Source organism: Nicotiana tomentosiformis, chromosome 7, assembly GCF_000390325.3.
Source record: "Nicotiana tomentosiformis chromosome 7, ASM39032v3, whole genome shotgun sequence".
NCBI lineage: Eukaryota > Viridiplantae > Streptophyta > Magnoliopsida > Solanales > Solanaceae > Nicotiana > Nicotiana tomentosiformis.
In genome coordinates this window covers 109,553,734-109,569,976 of record NC_090818.1, presented here as the reverse complement: position 1 = coordinate 109,569,976, position 16,243 = coordinate 109,553,734, and the positions used below count along the sequence as shown (strand labels likewise).

The window sequence follows — 16,243 nt, the reverse complement described above, 5'->3', positions numbered from 1 at the left end:
GGAGTTGGTTCTTTGACTCAAGTACGTGCCATCTTGTCTTAATTCATTGGGGATTCTAATCCTTTTAGCATCACTCCTAATTGTCATCTAGTCAAATATTAAGGGGGAATCCTATAGCAATTAGAGTTTAATTACTCCTAAAATTCTAATAGTCAAAAGTAATCGTTATTAGAATCCTGTTAGAACTCAAATTCAGTTACTCTCTTTCTTCCAGTCAAATCAGGAGTTACCTATTTAAAAGCCCCCTTGTGATCCGTTTTTCAGACCTCACTGTTCTTCTCAAACCCTAAGCAAGAATCAAAAAATATTTCTCTCGTTCCTTCATCAATTTCATTCTCTCATCACCATGCCTAAATCCAGCCAAACTCCCTCTAAAGCAAAATCATTATCCAAGATTGAAGCCAAACCCAAGAACATGAAACCCAAATCAAAGAAAAGTGCAAAATCATCAAGTGAACCTACACCCACACATGTTCCTTCTCCAACTATACCGTCTACTGTACCTGCACCATCGTCCTATATTCCTGTTGTACCCACTATTCCCACTTCTACTGGACCTTCACTTGCAAAACCACCTTCTCATGAACCTGTGTCTGCTTCAAAAAATACCTCTAAGTCCACTAAGATCAAGGCTACGTCAAAAACACTTGTTAAGAGTGACAAGGTGGTGATTGATGTTGCTGTTAAGGTGGACACAATGGTTAAGGAAGTTGTGGCTTAGGGGAAATCAGTGTCAACTACTACAAATCAAGTAAAATTACCTCCATCAAAGTTAGATGTTCTGGTTTTTACTAGTGATGTTGCGCCCTTAGACATTGTTCCATTCAAAAGTGATAAACCACGAGTAGAGGAACATATTGTAGAAACAGACATTGCAACTCACGAGAAAAGGATAGATACCACTAATGTTATGCTTATGGTTGAAGGGGAAGGTGAGAAAGAACCAGTGAATAAGGAGGCTTCTGATGGACTCTCTTCCAGCTGGACTGAGGACTAGGATGATGATGTATGTGAGGAAGAAGGAGGAAAGGTGGCTAGTCATGAGGAGCATCAGGCTTAGGACATGACTCATGATACTGATGAGAAAAAGAGTGAGAATGAGGGGGAATCTGGTGAGGAAAGGGAGAGTGGGCGAAAGATAAGTTAGATGAACAAGTGGGGGATTCTAGAGCGGAAGAAAAAGATAGTGAGGAAGAAGGTGATTCTGAGAGTGAAGGTGAGAAAGAACAAAAGGGAAGTGAAAGTGAGAGTATTGAACAAGAGAGTGAGGAAGATAATACAAGTGGGGAATCTGAAGGCTCTATGACTATTAGGAACACTGTCATAGCCCCTTCAGAAGAAGCAAGTGAAGAGAAAAGGGTTGAAGAAACTAGGCCTTTGTTAAATCCTTTTACTGGAGATGAGGAGGTCAACAATAATGAGGATAATTTACCCATGTCTGCAATAGGAAAGAAGAGCAAGAAGGCCCTTGTGAAACCAACAAAGACAATCGTTCCTGCAAGAAAAGAAGTGGCTCCTCCTACTAAGACTCCTCTCATAAGGAGTAAAAGAAAGGTTGTTGATGAACAGATTATTAAAGAGTCCAAAGGTGCCAAGAAGCCAAGAAAGCAAGTTCCACTTGGTGAACCTGTAGTTGAGTTGGATGAAGAAGATGAGTCTGGTTCTACTTTGCAAGAAAAGACATCAGTACAAAAGAGGAAAATTGTTAAACCCACCGTGGTAGCTATCACATCTAAGAAAGCCAGTAAAGGAAAGAAAAAGAAGGGTATGCCTGTTGTGGTTGATAAGCTTACTGAATTCAGGAACAGAAAAATGCTGAATGAAAAAATTCTTGCAAACACTGATGAGAAAGGTATGGCTCAATTAGTTGAAAAACTTGAGCTACGGGGATGGAGATACATATTTGTAAAGTCATTCCCTCATGTGTGTGCCTGTTGTGGTGAATTTCTATGCAAACTTCCAATTTGATGGCAAAGTGGTCAAGAGTTCTGTAAGGGGGTTTGAGATGGAGTTTGATGCTGAAGAGCTTGGGTGCTACTGAATATTCCCTCCTTAGGTTTTGACAATTACTTGAAGAAAAAGTGGATACCCATAGACAATGATGTAGACACAGGAATTGTGGTCACAAGGAAGCTCTCTTAGAAGTTTGAGTTAGATGCTCCCCAGAAAGTGTACAAGACTGATATGACTCCCTTTCACAAGCTGCTATTTCACTTTGTGAACTCTTGCATATTGCAGATATCTGAGAGGAGGCACGAGGCTACCCTGCTAGACATGGCTGTGATGGAACTGCTTGATACTGGTAGAGCTATCAATCTCCCTAGCTTGATGATTCAGCATATGGCAAGGGTTGCAGACACTTCCAAGCCTAAGCATGTTATGTCTTATGGCTTCATGTTAACTGAGTTGTTTGGCAAGCTCAATATTGCCTTGCCTGAGCTTATGTTTGGAAACCACAATGATGTCTTGGATGATGTTACCCTCAAGCAGTGTGGATATGAGGAGATCAAGGCTAGGGGACCAACAGGGTCTGTTATTCTACCTGGTAGCAGCAGGGCAGCAGAACTAAAAGGCTAGAGTTAGCTCTTGAGGAGAATTCCAAGCTTAGAGAAGACAATGATGAGTTGAGAAAAGAAACCAGGCAGCTTAGGGAGAAGTTCGGAAGGGACAGAGAGGCTCATGCCCAACAGATTACCACCCTTGTGAAAGCCTTGACCCCATCGTCCTCACATCCTTGAGCATGGTCCTTTACCCCATGTCTTCAGCTTATTGTGTTATCCCAGTGGTACTTTAATTCTTGTTTCTTTTGTTCTAGTTCTGCGTAGGTTGCAGGATGTTTAGTTTATTTTGCTCTAATATTTTGAGTCAAGTCCCTGGGCTTATTTTGGCACTGCTAAATGGCTTCTCTTATAATATTTTAATGCTTCGCACATGGTTATATGATCATCTTAGTTTATTTGCTTTGATACTTCTTGAGCTTGTGTTGTAGCATAAATGGCCATGAATCTTTCATTAACTGTGCTTAGTCTGTCTAATTTTTATTTTATTTTTAGATGATGCCAAAAGGGAGAAGATAGAGTTGGGGGTGTTGGTATTGATGTGCCTGTTTGTGTGCTTGTTGCACAAATATTGTACCTTTTTTGGTCATAGTGTGGCGATATGAGGTACTTACCTAGTTTTAATGTGCACAAAGTTTGTCATCATCAAAAAGAGGAAATTTGTTGAGTATTGAGATTTTGATGATTAACAAATTAGTTTGTTCAGATGAAATGCCCTAAAAACCAGGTCCTCAACGTAGCTGCTTAACTGCTCTAAGAACCAGCTCCTCAAGGTTGATGAATGCACGTTTTTGCAAGACAATAACTTTATCTCAAAGTTACCCAAGTCCGAGTTTGTTGGAAGATGACTGCTAAACATGATAAGGGTTGTTGTCCAAGAAGATACGTTTGCATAAGTGAGAGACAAGAGTCCCAAGACTTGTGAAGTCCTTTGAGCAGTAGGAGTCCTATAAAACGAGAAGCTGACTATGCATAGGACTCCTAAAAGATCTCAGAGTCCAGGGAACTTAAATACTATCTTTTTGGACTGCTGAGATCATCCTTTTGCACATCAACTGAAGAACTACATTTTTTATACTTAAGGCGAGTACCAGTGTTGTGTTCTTCTTGAGTCAGTTTAGTAAATATATTTTAAGAAATCGAGTTGTAATCAAAGTATTATATACAATCAGTGAGTTGGAGTGAGTATTTGATTTTGCAAGTTAGAGTAACTTGTAAGTCAAATAGTTAAAATAGGAGAACTGGAAAGTATCGAGTTACAGATTTGTAATCGATACATTTGGCTCACTGTTCTAGTGAAGTTGAAGCTAAAATCCTACGTGGTAGGGCGTGATTTTTGCACCTTTTGAGCTGGGTGATTTTTCACCTTTTGAGCCGTATTATTTTTCTTTACGCTTAAGGAGTAAGGTGACGAACCAAGTTCTTTAGTAATCTTTAAAGGCAGTCAAACTAACAGACATTATTATACTTTTTATTAATTATTACTATTATTGCTGCTAATCTTATTAATATCATTATTTTTTTACTTCACGGGTTCCCTATGCATATTTTCATATGAGTTTAAATGGCAAATAGTTATCAGACTCGAAACTTACAAAAGTATACATCAACACTCTTCGTATATCTTCCTAATTCCTACTTGATATTCAGAGGAACGCTCTACTCCAATATAAAGAGGTCAAATTTTACAATATCGTCCGAGATCTTTGTCTAGCATAAGGTGAAATGACAAGTTATAATCGCCATTCCTTGAACAAAATAGAGTCTTCCTATTGTTTTTTCCTTTCTAGTGTTACAAGAGAAAATATTGCAATGCATATTGTGAATTGTTTGGTTGTAGTGGCCATGTTAGTGAAATGTATTAAGCTGAAGGAAGGATTCTGAAGCGACTAAACATTAAATATTTTATAGTTTTTGAATATGTCTTAAATGACAGTCCTCCAAGCGGCTATTTGTGCGCTTGCCCGTGTATTTACTAGTACAACCTAGCTAGTAATTACTCAGTGGTCTCCAAACATGCCCTTAAAAAGTTTAGATCCGAATTTAGTCGTGATTTAAAGTAGAGGAATTTTCAGAAACTACTGTAGTTTAGTGGCTATTAACTTCCTATAGCTAGCATATACATATTTACTTCCTATAGCTAATATTTCGTTGCTACCAGACTGTATTCGTTGTACTCGCGCTATTGTATTCATGAATACAGTCGCGGAATTTGCCTAATAAGTAGGGAGTCCAGCTGTTTAATAATTGCTACCGGACTGTATTCGTTGTATTCACGCTAATGTATTCTTGAATACAGTCGCGGAATTCACCTAATAAGCAGGGCGTCCAGCTATGTAATAACGAAAATAGGATCAATTAGCGTGTATCACTCCTAATTTAGCTCAACAAAATACACGGGCAAGCGCACAGATAGCTCGATTACTGTGTTGTAATCCATATATTCGCACGACTGTATTTATAAATATAATGAGGCAATCAAAACAACAAAAAAAATTAAGAAATAGGATGTATACCGTTCTATTCAATTCGACGGTATACATTGTATTCAATTCACCAATATTCATTATTCATTATTATACATTGTATTCAATTCACCGTATTCAATTCGACTGTATTCAAATAACATAAAATCACAAAAACAGTGATATTCGTTAGTATTCAAAAAATATAGACCTTCGGAATATATAAAATACAGAAGAAAAAATAAAATATTTATATAAAAATGCAATGTATTTGAGTGTATTTGTATAAAATATAATATATTTGTATCATTGTATGTGACTCAAAATCAAAGAAGAGAAGAAAGTTAACAATGATATTCAGATGTATTCAAAAAATACAGACCTTCGGAATACATAAAAAACATGCGAAAAAATAATGCATTTATACAAAAATACAATGTATTTGAGTGTATTTGTACAAAATACAATGTATTTGTATCATCGTATGTGACTCAAATAGAAAAGAAGAGAAGAAAGTTTGCCAGAGATGGCGTGTTCGGCCAAGCAAAATATTGTATACATTGTATTAAAATTAAAAATGGAGACGAACAAAAGCCCAGCCCTTAAATCTTCTCCGGCGACTCTGCTTCAGATTTTCAAAAGCTTAATCCGTAAGCATGGACAGATCTGTTCACCTACTCCCTCTTCGCTTCAAATTTATCCTCTTCGCTTTAGAAAGTTCACCATCGCCACCAAAAATGGCTGCTACGACGGCTGCCTTGATAGAAAGAGGAGAGAGATTTGAGGGAGAAGAGAGAGGATTGAGAATCTTACTAATAGAAAGAGAGAAAGAAGAGAGAGAGAAAGAACATAACTAGCGTATTTCATGCCTCAATGATAGGGTATAAAATAAATATCTATTTTGTTATAAAACAAAAAAAGGTAGCTATAAGTAATAATATTTTAAAATTATTTTGATTTATAATAAATATGGTGTAATAGTTTGCTATGGGAGGTAAAATATGAGATTTTAATGAAAAATTTCACTAATGATTTTTGTGGCAGTGGAGAAATTTTGTGATTTCAGAAGTGATGGGACATTGGAAAATTAAAAAAATCAATCCAGTCGGTGCTGAGTACATAAATCGCCCGATATTCCTAAAAAGCGGGATTTGGCTATGTACTGCTATTTTTTTTAGCTACACCTTTTTTAAAAAAAAAAAACATTCCCAGGATTTTTTTTTTTTTTTTTTGAAAATTCCCAGGAAAATTCACAGCCACTATCCTTCGGGTACGCACTAGGTAACCTGCTCACTGTGCAATCGTTCGCAAATTACACATGAGATGTAAACTGCACTAGGCAAGTTCGGTGCGACGAGCTCTGACTGGAGGCTGCTGATGAGGGGAATCGATCACATATCTCCCATGTGGGAAACAACTCACCCAACCAACTCAGCTAATCTTTGCAGTTTTTTTTTTTTTTTTTTTTTAAGAGCTACAATTGCTAAGCCTAATCTTTGATAAAAAAAATATGTCATAGCTATGAGTGTTGTATATGCGTACCAATTTTCCATATTAATACCGATCATATTGAAAATTCACTAAGTCGCAATGCGAACCCTTAAGGCCATATATGTAGTCATAAATTAATATTCATATATTCAGTACCTTCCCTAATAACTGTAGTTTCTTCAATTCCTGCCTAACAGTTCAAATTCTTTACCTGGACAGGGTCTTGTATTGGTGCCTAGGTTCATTCAGTATATACTTTTTGCATATTAGACTAGCTGATGTAATCTATTTTGGCCGAACAGCCAAATGTATGTAACTTGCCCTATTAAAATGTCCAACAATTTAGACAACAATAGGGCCTTTTTTGTTGTCGTTTTCTTTTTTATTGCTTTCGGCATGTAGTTTCTTACCTAATGAAACTATCGAAGAGAAAGGAGGTTTATCCTAGTTAATTATTTTCCAGTAAAAAGCAATAAATTTAAAAGACAAGGGGAATAATAATAAACAGAATATTCCATTGCATTTTTGATAAAACGGTATGAAACTGTAATGACGGTCCAATCATTTTTGTAACTAAAGCACGGAGAAAATAAATGATGATCTTATCTAATTTGAAAAAATCTAAGAAAGTAAACGATATTAGTTTCTTCTGATGCATATATAAGTAGCATGAACCTCTCTAGAATTTCAAACAAATCATAGAACAAAATTAAAAGAACCATTTCCAGGGTCAAATATGACTAATTTCAAGACCAAAACCCTTTCTTTTTCACTCATTTTTCTGCTAAACCTCGTTCTTGTTAGATGTTCATGGTTTAACCCTAGAGTTGATATCTACATTATCAATGCCCTCCCCAAGAATTCCAAATCTTTGAGAATTCATTGTCAATCTCGTGACGACGATCTAGGATACAAAGACCTTAATCCAAACGGCGAGTTCTATTTTACATTTAGAAGGAAGTTTATTGGGGAAACAACATTCTATTGCCATTTTTGGTGGAATTCTAAACAGAAAATGTTTGATGTTTATAATTATGATATAGGTGATGAATGTGGAGAGGTAAGTCGTAACAGAAATGAATGTTATTGGAGAGTACAAGAGAATGGCTTCTACCTTGGCGCTCATCGCGATCCTGTTGCTGCTTATTGGAAAATATATGATTGGTAAAACAAGTTATAAAAATAGAAAGCTTGATATAAATCGATAACTTGTACTTTATCATTCCTCTCAAAAAAGCAAAAAACAAAAGGTGGGTTTTTTTTTTTTTTTGGGGGGGGGGGGGGGGGGAGACTCGGACTATTATCAATGGAATGTGATATTAATTAAAAGAAAGTGAACTATTTCACTTTCGTTGATTCAACATAGTTATTACTCCTTTATGTTATATCATAAATGATTGTGCAAGTATGTACTCCCCAGTACACTTTAAGTGATTTTTTAGCTACACATATTAAGGAATTCACCTTTTAGTATTAATTAACAGTGAAATTAAACATATTATCCTTAATTTGCTCATTAAAAATATAACAAACTAGTCCTGGACTCTTTACTCCAAGGGCAACTTTGGAAAAAAAAAAAGTTAATTCCTTCTTGATATCTTAAAAAATTAAATATTGTGGACCATAAAAAAAGAAGTCAAAAATCGCTTAAAGTGGATCGGAGGGAGTATCATTCAATGGACTTACACTTGGTCAATGCTTCTTAATTGGTGGTCAAAAAGTCCCTCAACTTTATCTCAGCATCGCCAAAGTCGTCACTAAACTGTTTTGTGTAACTAAAAAATCACTCAATTTTCGCCCAATTATCATAAAATATTATTCCTTCTATTTCAATTTAGATAACATATTTTTCTTATTATTTCGTTCAAAAAAGAATGACACATTTTTATAATTGAAAATAATTCAACTTTAAACTTTTTATTTTACTCATCTTACCTTTAATGAGAAGTTTTTATAACTACACAAATGTCATGGCTCCCCAAAGCTTTAACCCCTTAAGCTTTTAAGACCACGAGTTTCAAAAGTCTCTAAATTGAAACGGAGGGAATATCTCTTTTGTTTCCTCCTAATGACTTTTAATTTCGTGATACACATATTAATGATGTTCAAAAATAATTTTGTGCAATTGGATATATGAACTTTGTTCTTCAAAGTAATGTCCTTTTTTCTTTTATCAAAATGTTGCTGATTTTAGAATTATATATTTTACAATAGTTATCTCACCAGTATCTAGTGAAGAGGGGTGAGGTGGAAATTTTGTGTTTACCTCTTCTTTTGGAGAGACTAACAGCTGGAATATTTTGTAGTAGTAGATTCTAAATCCTAAAATAATCGATTACGACTAAGTGCTAACAAGACAACAAACGATCGAAAACCTTATAATGTCATAGTACATAATCAGTTAATCACTATAATAATAAAATTAAAATTAATCGAGTTAGTGAATTAATCCTCCAATGTGCATTGCATTCAGATAGATAGAACTGTTTATGTACGTAGTTGTAAATTTAAACTTAATGATATTAGCAGAATCAATATAGAGCATAATTTTACAAACAATTGAATTTGCTAATTTGATCATTTTAACTTCCTTGTTATATATATATTCGAATTGCTCCTTCAGTGAGTTATGAACTCATGATTGTTACTGTTATGTATTCAAAATCAGAAAATCAGAAGACGTTAGTTTAAGAAAACAACAAAAAAAAAAATAGAAAATTTTGAGCCCACAAGTTTCTTGTGTGTCCTTAAGAAATTTAATCCCCTCACAGTTGCCAAAGGTTTCAGATTAATTCCTCCCAAGATAGAACGGAATAACTATTTCTATGATAGCGGTATTTCAAATCACAGAACTTCGGCGAACTCAAATGGCGGAGCAAATCACACAAAATGCTTATGTTTTGCTTTGAAAATCAATGCAGAAGATAGATGGGAGAGTTTTTCAGATTCAGTCGTTAAAAAATGAGGCTGAGCCTCTCTATTTATAGCCAACAAAGTTGAGTCCCAACAGGTACAAAGGTGCCTGATCGTTTGATGAGGTATCTATTCGACAAAAAATATTTGAATTTCTGTTAAACGAAATGTGTGGTCGCGAATTTGAAGCTGAAGCCGAGCGGCGACGACGACTACGGCGCGAGACTTGCTCTCTTCTCAACTCTTTAAGAGCTAGAAGAAGTACTTCTATATACAAGAACAAGAATTTTCCTTTTCCTATCGAATGAGGGACAAAATTCCTTTGTAAAAAGGAACTAATTCAAAATTTCATTTCTCTCCATTTCTTTTCCCACCATTTTTCATTCACACATATTTTATTTTAATTAATAAAACCCAACAATGATTACCTAATTAAGATAAGCGATTGTAAATCCCAATTCACACCTCTCCTTTATCCTTTCAAGTAAACTCCAAATCCCCTTTTTATGAAAAATATAATTCAACAGTTGCAAAGAACATCAAACAGTAGTATTAAGAGAGAAGCTTAAGCATCATATATAAAGTATATACTTCTCTGTATGCAAATATGATTTTGGAAAAGAAAAACAATAGACAGCATGTTTCCTTTTTAAAAAATTATTATAGTTGTTAAACCTAAACTTCAAGACAACTATTTGCTCATGATCGTTACAAACTTCCTAACTAGAGAAAAGAGAAAAAGATAAATCGTTTTAAATATCAAATAATATCCCTATTCCCTTAGTGATTTGCATTTACAAAAAAAAAAAATGAAATTACCTGTTAATAGGATTGATTGATCGGAGTAGTACGTATATGTTGATCAATATATTAAAAAAACCAACTAGTATGATTTCATTGAGGACTCGGGAGGTTCCGGTCCTAACCGAAGCTCAAGGTCCAATTCTGAATCATCACTCAGCTGCATGCCTTTATTTCCTTCTTGTGTTTCCACACAATTGATTACTTCTTTTGATGGAAAGTCCACAAACAAAGGTAATTGTAAAATGTCACCTCTAATAATCAACTCATCATTATCTTTTGCTTTGGAAATAGGATGATAATGATGATGTTCCTCACATGGCCTTTTTGAGGGACTACTCGTGTCATCGCTAGATATTTCACTCGGAACTTCTCTAAGCTTGGCTCTATCTTTTCTATGAATGTTCATGTGTCCACCTAGTGCTTGTGCATTGGAAAAACCTCGATTACAAAAGCTACACCTATAAAATTTAGCTTGGCTTAGGCCTAATTCGTCGGATTTCCATGTTATTTCGAAATTGGAAGAATTAAGATCACTCCCCATAGTATCAAATTGCCAGAGTTCAAGGAGAAAGAAGAGAAGAGGGATTTTTGGAGAAATAGAGAGGGATATTCAAAGGTCAAATTGTCGTTGGGGTGTTTTAATTGACAAGAACTAGAGCAAGCATGCTTGACTTCGTATTTAACATGATAAAATATTGTGACCATACTTCCATGTTGTAATACGCAATCAAGTTTATCTCTAATCAAGATCACTATAGTGTCCTTTTCAAAAAAAATAATTAGTGTACTTATCTTTGAAAGGTTGGATTTTAGATTTTGGAAAATTACTCTCAATTCCAAATTGTTAGAAAGAAATTTTCCTAATCTCGCAAAGCGGTGTCTTAACATTGAAAAAAAAAAAGTTTCAATTTGTCTCTTTTGAAGACATAATTAAGTGATTAAAGTAAGTTTCTCGAAGTTATTTCAGTTTTTAATAAATTAAGGTCATACAATTCAATATAATAGATACGTTCAAATCTTACCGCCACCTATTTGTTTAATATGTTATTCTCTATCTTGTTACACTTTTCTCTTTTCAACTCTTTAATTTTCAAAGAAACTACCATCTTCACTTGTCATATCACCCATGAACTTCATGCTTAAAATTAAAAACCATAGCATATAGTTATGGTTAGTACCCTCCACTTCCAACCAAGAGGTTGTTAGTTCAAGTCACCCCAAGAGCAAGGTGGAGAGTTCTTGGAGGGAAGGATGCCGATGGTCATTTGGAAACAGCCTCTCTACCCCAGGGTAGGGGTAAGGTCTGCGTACACACTACCCTCCCCAGACCCCACTAATGAAATTATATTGGGTTGTTATTGTTGTTGTTGTATAGTTACGGTTATTAACTAAGGTTTTGTAACTTGCAAACAAAAGCCGTTTGATAATTAACTTAATTATGTAGAGAGTTTTGTACAAAAGGAAGTTGTTACATTACTAGACAACGTCTAATCAGACAACAACAAGCATGGGTATTTGGGATTTGATTAAACTAAGTATATTTGAATTTGTAGATAATATAAATTCCTGCACGCTTGGAGACAAAGTCAACACAGTACTTTATGTATAAATTGCGAACTCTTTCATTACTTGTTCTTCTAGTTTTTTCCTTTCTTTAAACAACAGTGGAAGTTGCTCTGCAGACACGAACTTATAAACAAATGAACATTCTTCACCTGAACAAAATTTAAATGCTAGGGGGGTCGATTCTTTATCGTAACGCACCTTTTTGGCTGTTTGTGCCGCTGCCTCGTTTTTAAATTAGTAAGAGCATTTTCTTATATCTCTTATTTTATTTTATTAATATAAGGGTCCTCCTTGTCTCAATTTAGGTTTCTTATATAGTTTGATAAAAAAAATCTAAGGTGATTTTTTTTTATAAAGAAATAGAACGTTATTTAGAGTGAAAAGATGGATAATAAACTAATATAAGGATATTAAGAAAGGTAATGAAGAAGTTTCTATGACAGGAATTTGACGAATTTTGAGACAGTAAAAATATAAAGCATGGCAGTTGTATTATCTTGAAATGATTACCTCCAAAGATTATAACACAAGGACAAAGATGTCCTTCAAAAAGAACAGGAGAAGTATAATAATGTTATTACTCCCATGTTCGACAAAACAATTACTAAGCATGCTTAACTAACAAAAAAATTTGCCTTATCATATTTTGTTCTAATGGTAGGTATTTGCAATCTGTCCAAGATAAAAGGGCCTTTCGCACCACTAGGAAGTTGTTGAAAATTGAGAAAATTCTTGTTTACAGAGCTGGACAAGGCAAGCTTAGCCAGATGATCGTCCACTTGGTTAGCCTCCCTAAAGCAGTGGATATGAGGAACATTGGCTTGGTTCATGATATGTGAAGAGTCCTTAATAACTTTCTTCAGTTTGTAGTTATTGGTTTTCCCATCCTTGAGCATATTCGTTACCAACATAGAGTCGAGTTCAATGGTGAAGTTAGAGTAACCATTTGTGGTACACCAGTTGATCCCAAAGAAGGCCGCTTGTGCTTCAGCACAATTGTGACTACTGCACTTTGTAGTGGCAGAGAAGGCCATAATGAAGCCGCCTTGATCATTCCTCAAGACTCCACCTAGGCCAGCAGTGTCACTTCCTTCTAAACAACTTCCGTCTTTATTGAGTTTAAAGGAGTTGCAATGAGGCTTCTCCCAACACACAATGATGGCCTTCGGAACAGGTTGTAATTTCATCATCTTCTCACATAAATTGACCCAAGGCAATGTTAGTTTGCAATTAGGGAAGAATATGTGGATAGTAGCCTGAATGTTCCAGCATACTTGATGTCTCATTTTGAAGAAATTGAATCTTTTTTTATCTCCATACTTACAAGAACACCTGTTTTTTCAACTTTCTCAGCATATAATTATGTGAGTAATCTAGAGAACTTGTTTGTGAATAGCATTGTTGTGTTTTTGTTGCCACCATTGATTCAACTATCCTCTTATAGCTGCATCAGTTTTCACAAATATGTTAAAAAAGATTCTTGCTTAGGGTTAGTGCAACAGTTACATTTCGAAATAATTTGCTTACCAAAATTAAATATAGCATCATCAAAAGGCAGCCTGGATAGCCAAAGTCTACAAGTTAAGAAAGAGAATTTAAAAGGAATACTAGAATGCCATACCATGCTAAGGAAATGATCCTTATTTTTTCTGTTCCTGAAGAAGCATAATGCGGTTTTGTTGGAAAACCTACCATTATCGGTGAGATCCCATACAACTTGATCCATGATATCTTGTTTGCCTATATGAATATTCATAATGTGTTGAACCATATCATCTGGTAACCATTCCTTGAGCTTGTTGGTGTTCCAGATTCCGTCTTAGATGAATTCTCTGACAGTAGTTTTGTGGCTTCTATGACCAAGCATGTGTGAGGATAATGGACCCTTACCCGTCCAGTTGTCCCCCCACATACTAGAATTTCCAGAGTTAATCTGCCAAATAATGTGAGGTTCTGCTTTGCCTCTGACTTGTATCATCTTTTTCCAAACATGTGAGTCGCCATAGGCCCCTTCCTTACTTGCCGGATGAGATCTTGGGCAATATTTATGCCTCATGAAGGTATCCCAGGGAGATGGAATAGTTCTAAATCTCCACCACCTCTTAGTTGCAAGAGTGTTAGCAATATCCTCTATCCTTCTCACATCAATGCCCCCTTCATCGAAGGAAAAACAAAGGTTCTTCCATGACCTCCAATGGTATTTCTTTTTGTCTCTAGAGAACCACAGAAGAAATTGGAGAAATATTTTTCAAGCAATTTAAAGGTGCCTTTGGGAGGAGATAAGGCAGAAAAAGTATATATAGAAAGAGATTGAAGCATGTGCTTAATTAAAATCACCTTACCACCATACGAGAGCAGCTTACCATGCTAGCCATTAAGTTTCTTAACTACTTTATTCACCATATTATCAAAATACGTGAACTTCTTCCTTCAAATATAAATAGGACATTCTAGATAAGTGAAAGGAAAGTCTTTATCCATAAAGCCAATACAATTTCTTATCCTATTAATTCTAACAACACAAGAATTAGGGGCAGTGAGGAAAAAACTTTTATTCGTATTCACAAGTTGGCCAGAGCTGGCTCATAATTATTAATAACCTTCATGATGAGGCTAACAGATTTATCATTGCCACTAGTGAAAATGACAATATAGTCAGCATACCCCAAGTGATTAATAAGAGGACCATTGTTAGACATAGAAAAAGGAATAAAGTTGTCATCCAAAAGAATATTGTTAAGAGAGCAACTCAATACTTTAACTACAATAATAAAGAGAGAGGGTGAAAGGGGATCTCCTTGTTTAAGTCCCTGACTAGAGGTAAAAAAGCCTTTTGTGTTTCCATTAACAATGATGGAATACAAAAGGCCAAATAAGAGATTCAGAATCTTGTCAATCCACAGTTCACAGAAATCAAATTTCCTAAGAACTGAGGTAATAAAAGTCCTGACATTCTATCATATGTTTTTGCCATGCCAGTTTAATAACAACATTGCCACCCTTATTATTATGAGAGATAGATTGAATAATTTCTTGCGCTAATAGAATATATTTCGAAATCAATCTATCTTTAACAAAACCATTTTGATTGGCAGAAATCAATTTACTTAAAAAAGGATTGAGCATGATAGAGAGAATTTTAGAAATGGTCTTGTTTGTGAAATTAGAGAGACTAATATGTCTAAATTCATTAAAGGTGGCAGGGGCATCATTCTGGAATAAGAACTAAACTAGTGTATGTGTAGAACTTAGTAAGAGGCTTACCTCTGAAGAATTCCATAACAAATGCAATGATGTATTCCTTAATAATTTCCTAGCAAATTTGAAAGAAAGTTCCATTATAACCGTCTGGTCCTACAACACTAGATGCACATAAATTCAAAATAGCGTGTTTGACTCCCTCTTCAATTGGAGTGTCTGTAAGGGTGACATTCTCTTTATTTGTAATCTTGTTGGTGGTGCATTCCAGAATGCTACGGTTTAGATTAGCTGCCGATAGATTGAAAAGGCCATTAAAATGTCTAATGGAGGCTTTAGAAATCTTATCCTCCCCTATAATCCACTTTCCTTTATGATTCTTGATTCTATCGAGTTGCAATCTTCTTCTTTTCTCTCTGAGCTTACTGTGAAAGTAGTTGGTATTTCTATCTCCCTTCTCAAACCAATTGATATTGGCTTTTGGGTGATTAGGGAGTCCTGCATAGACAGTCACCTAATGTATACATCATGAGCTTTATTGGTATCTGCCCTCTCAGCCTCAATGTTATTAGCAATCTCCAGTTCTTTTAGCCTTTGCACTTTATCTTCCTATTTAATAACTTGTTCATGAATGTTCCCAATAGTTTTTCTTGACCACTGACTGAGTCTTTTGCTGAGAAGCTTTAGTTATACCTGAAGCTTCCACATATGGTTACCATTGAGTTGAGTATCCCATACTTCCTTAACAAGCTCGAAAAACCCATTCTGTTTAGTCCAGAAGTTGAGAAATTTTAAAGTACTTTATGTGATTGTTGACAATATCAAAATATTTTATGAGTAAAGGCCTGTGATCAGAACCAGATCTCACTAAGTGTTTGACAGTAGTGTTTTGGAATCTTTGAGCCCATTTGTCATTTATGAAGAATCTATCCAGTCTTTTTCAAATTCTTTTCCTAGGCCTCCAATTGTTACACCAAGTGTACTTAGGACCTGAGAAACCAATGTCTGTTACACCATAGTTGTCCATGCATATTTGAAAATCTATATTCTTGTGCATTCTGTGAGGCCTACCTCCAGGCTTCTCCGCTGGCTCCAAGATAACATTGAAGTCGTCTCTAATACACCAAGGACCATGAATTGCTAGGTTGATATCCTCAGGGCTGATCCATAAGTCTTTTCTTTCTCTGGAAGTACATTTGGCATAGACTGATGTGATAACAACAGGGGGATTATCCAGACCATCTTCAA

At 35.4% G+C, this 16,243-nt stretch overlaps 1 protein-coding gene across 1 annotated transcript; it reads right to left on the bottom strand.

The window, feature by feature from the left end:
- Positions 1–10,310: 10,310 nt before the first annotated feature.
- On the bottom strand, positions 10,311–10,772 carry LOC138896188 (transcriptional regulator TAC1-like). Its single transcript, XM_070180976.1, has one exon. The coding sequence runs from the start codon at positions 10,770–10,772 to the stop codon at positions 10,311–10,313; it is 462 nt and encodes a 153-aa protein (XP_070037077.1).
- Positions 10,773–16,243: the final 5,471 nt, after the last annotated feature.

What these genes read in the sequence shown, in the direction of transcription:
- LOC138896188 (XM_070180976.1), bottom strand. Translation starts at nt 10,772, where the DNA reads ATGGGGAGTGATCTTAATTCTTCCAATTTCGAAATAACATGGAAATCC.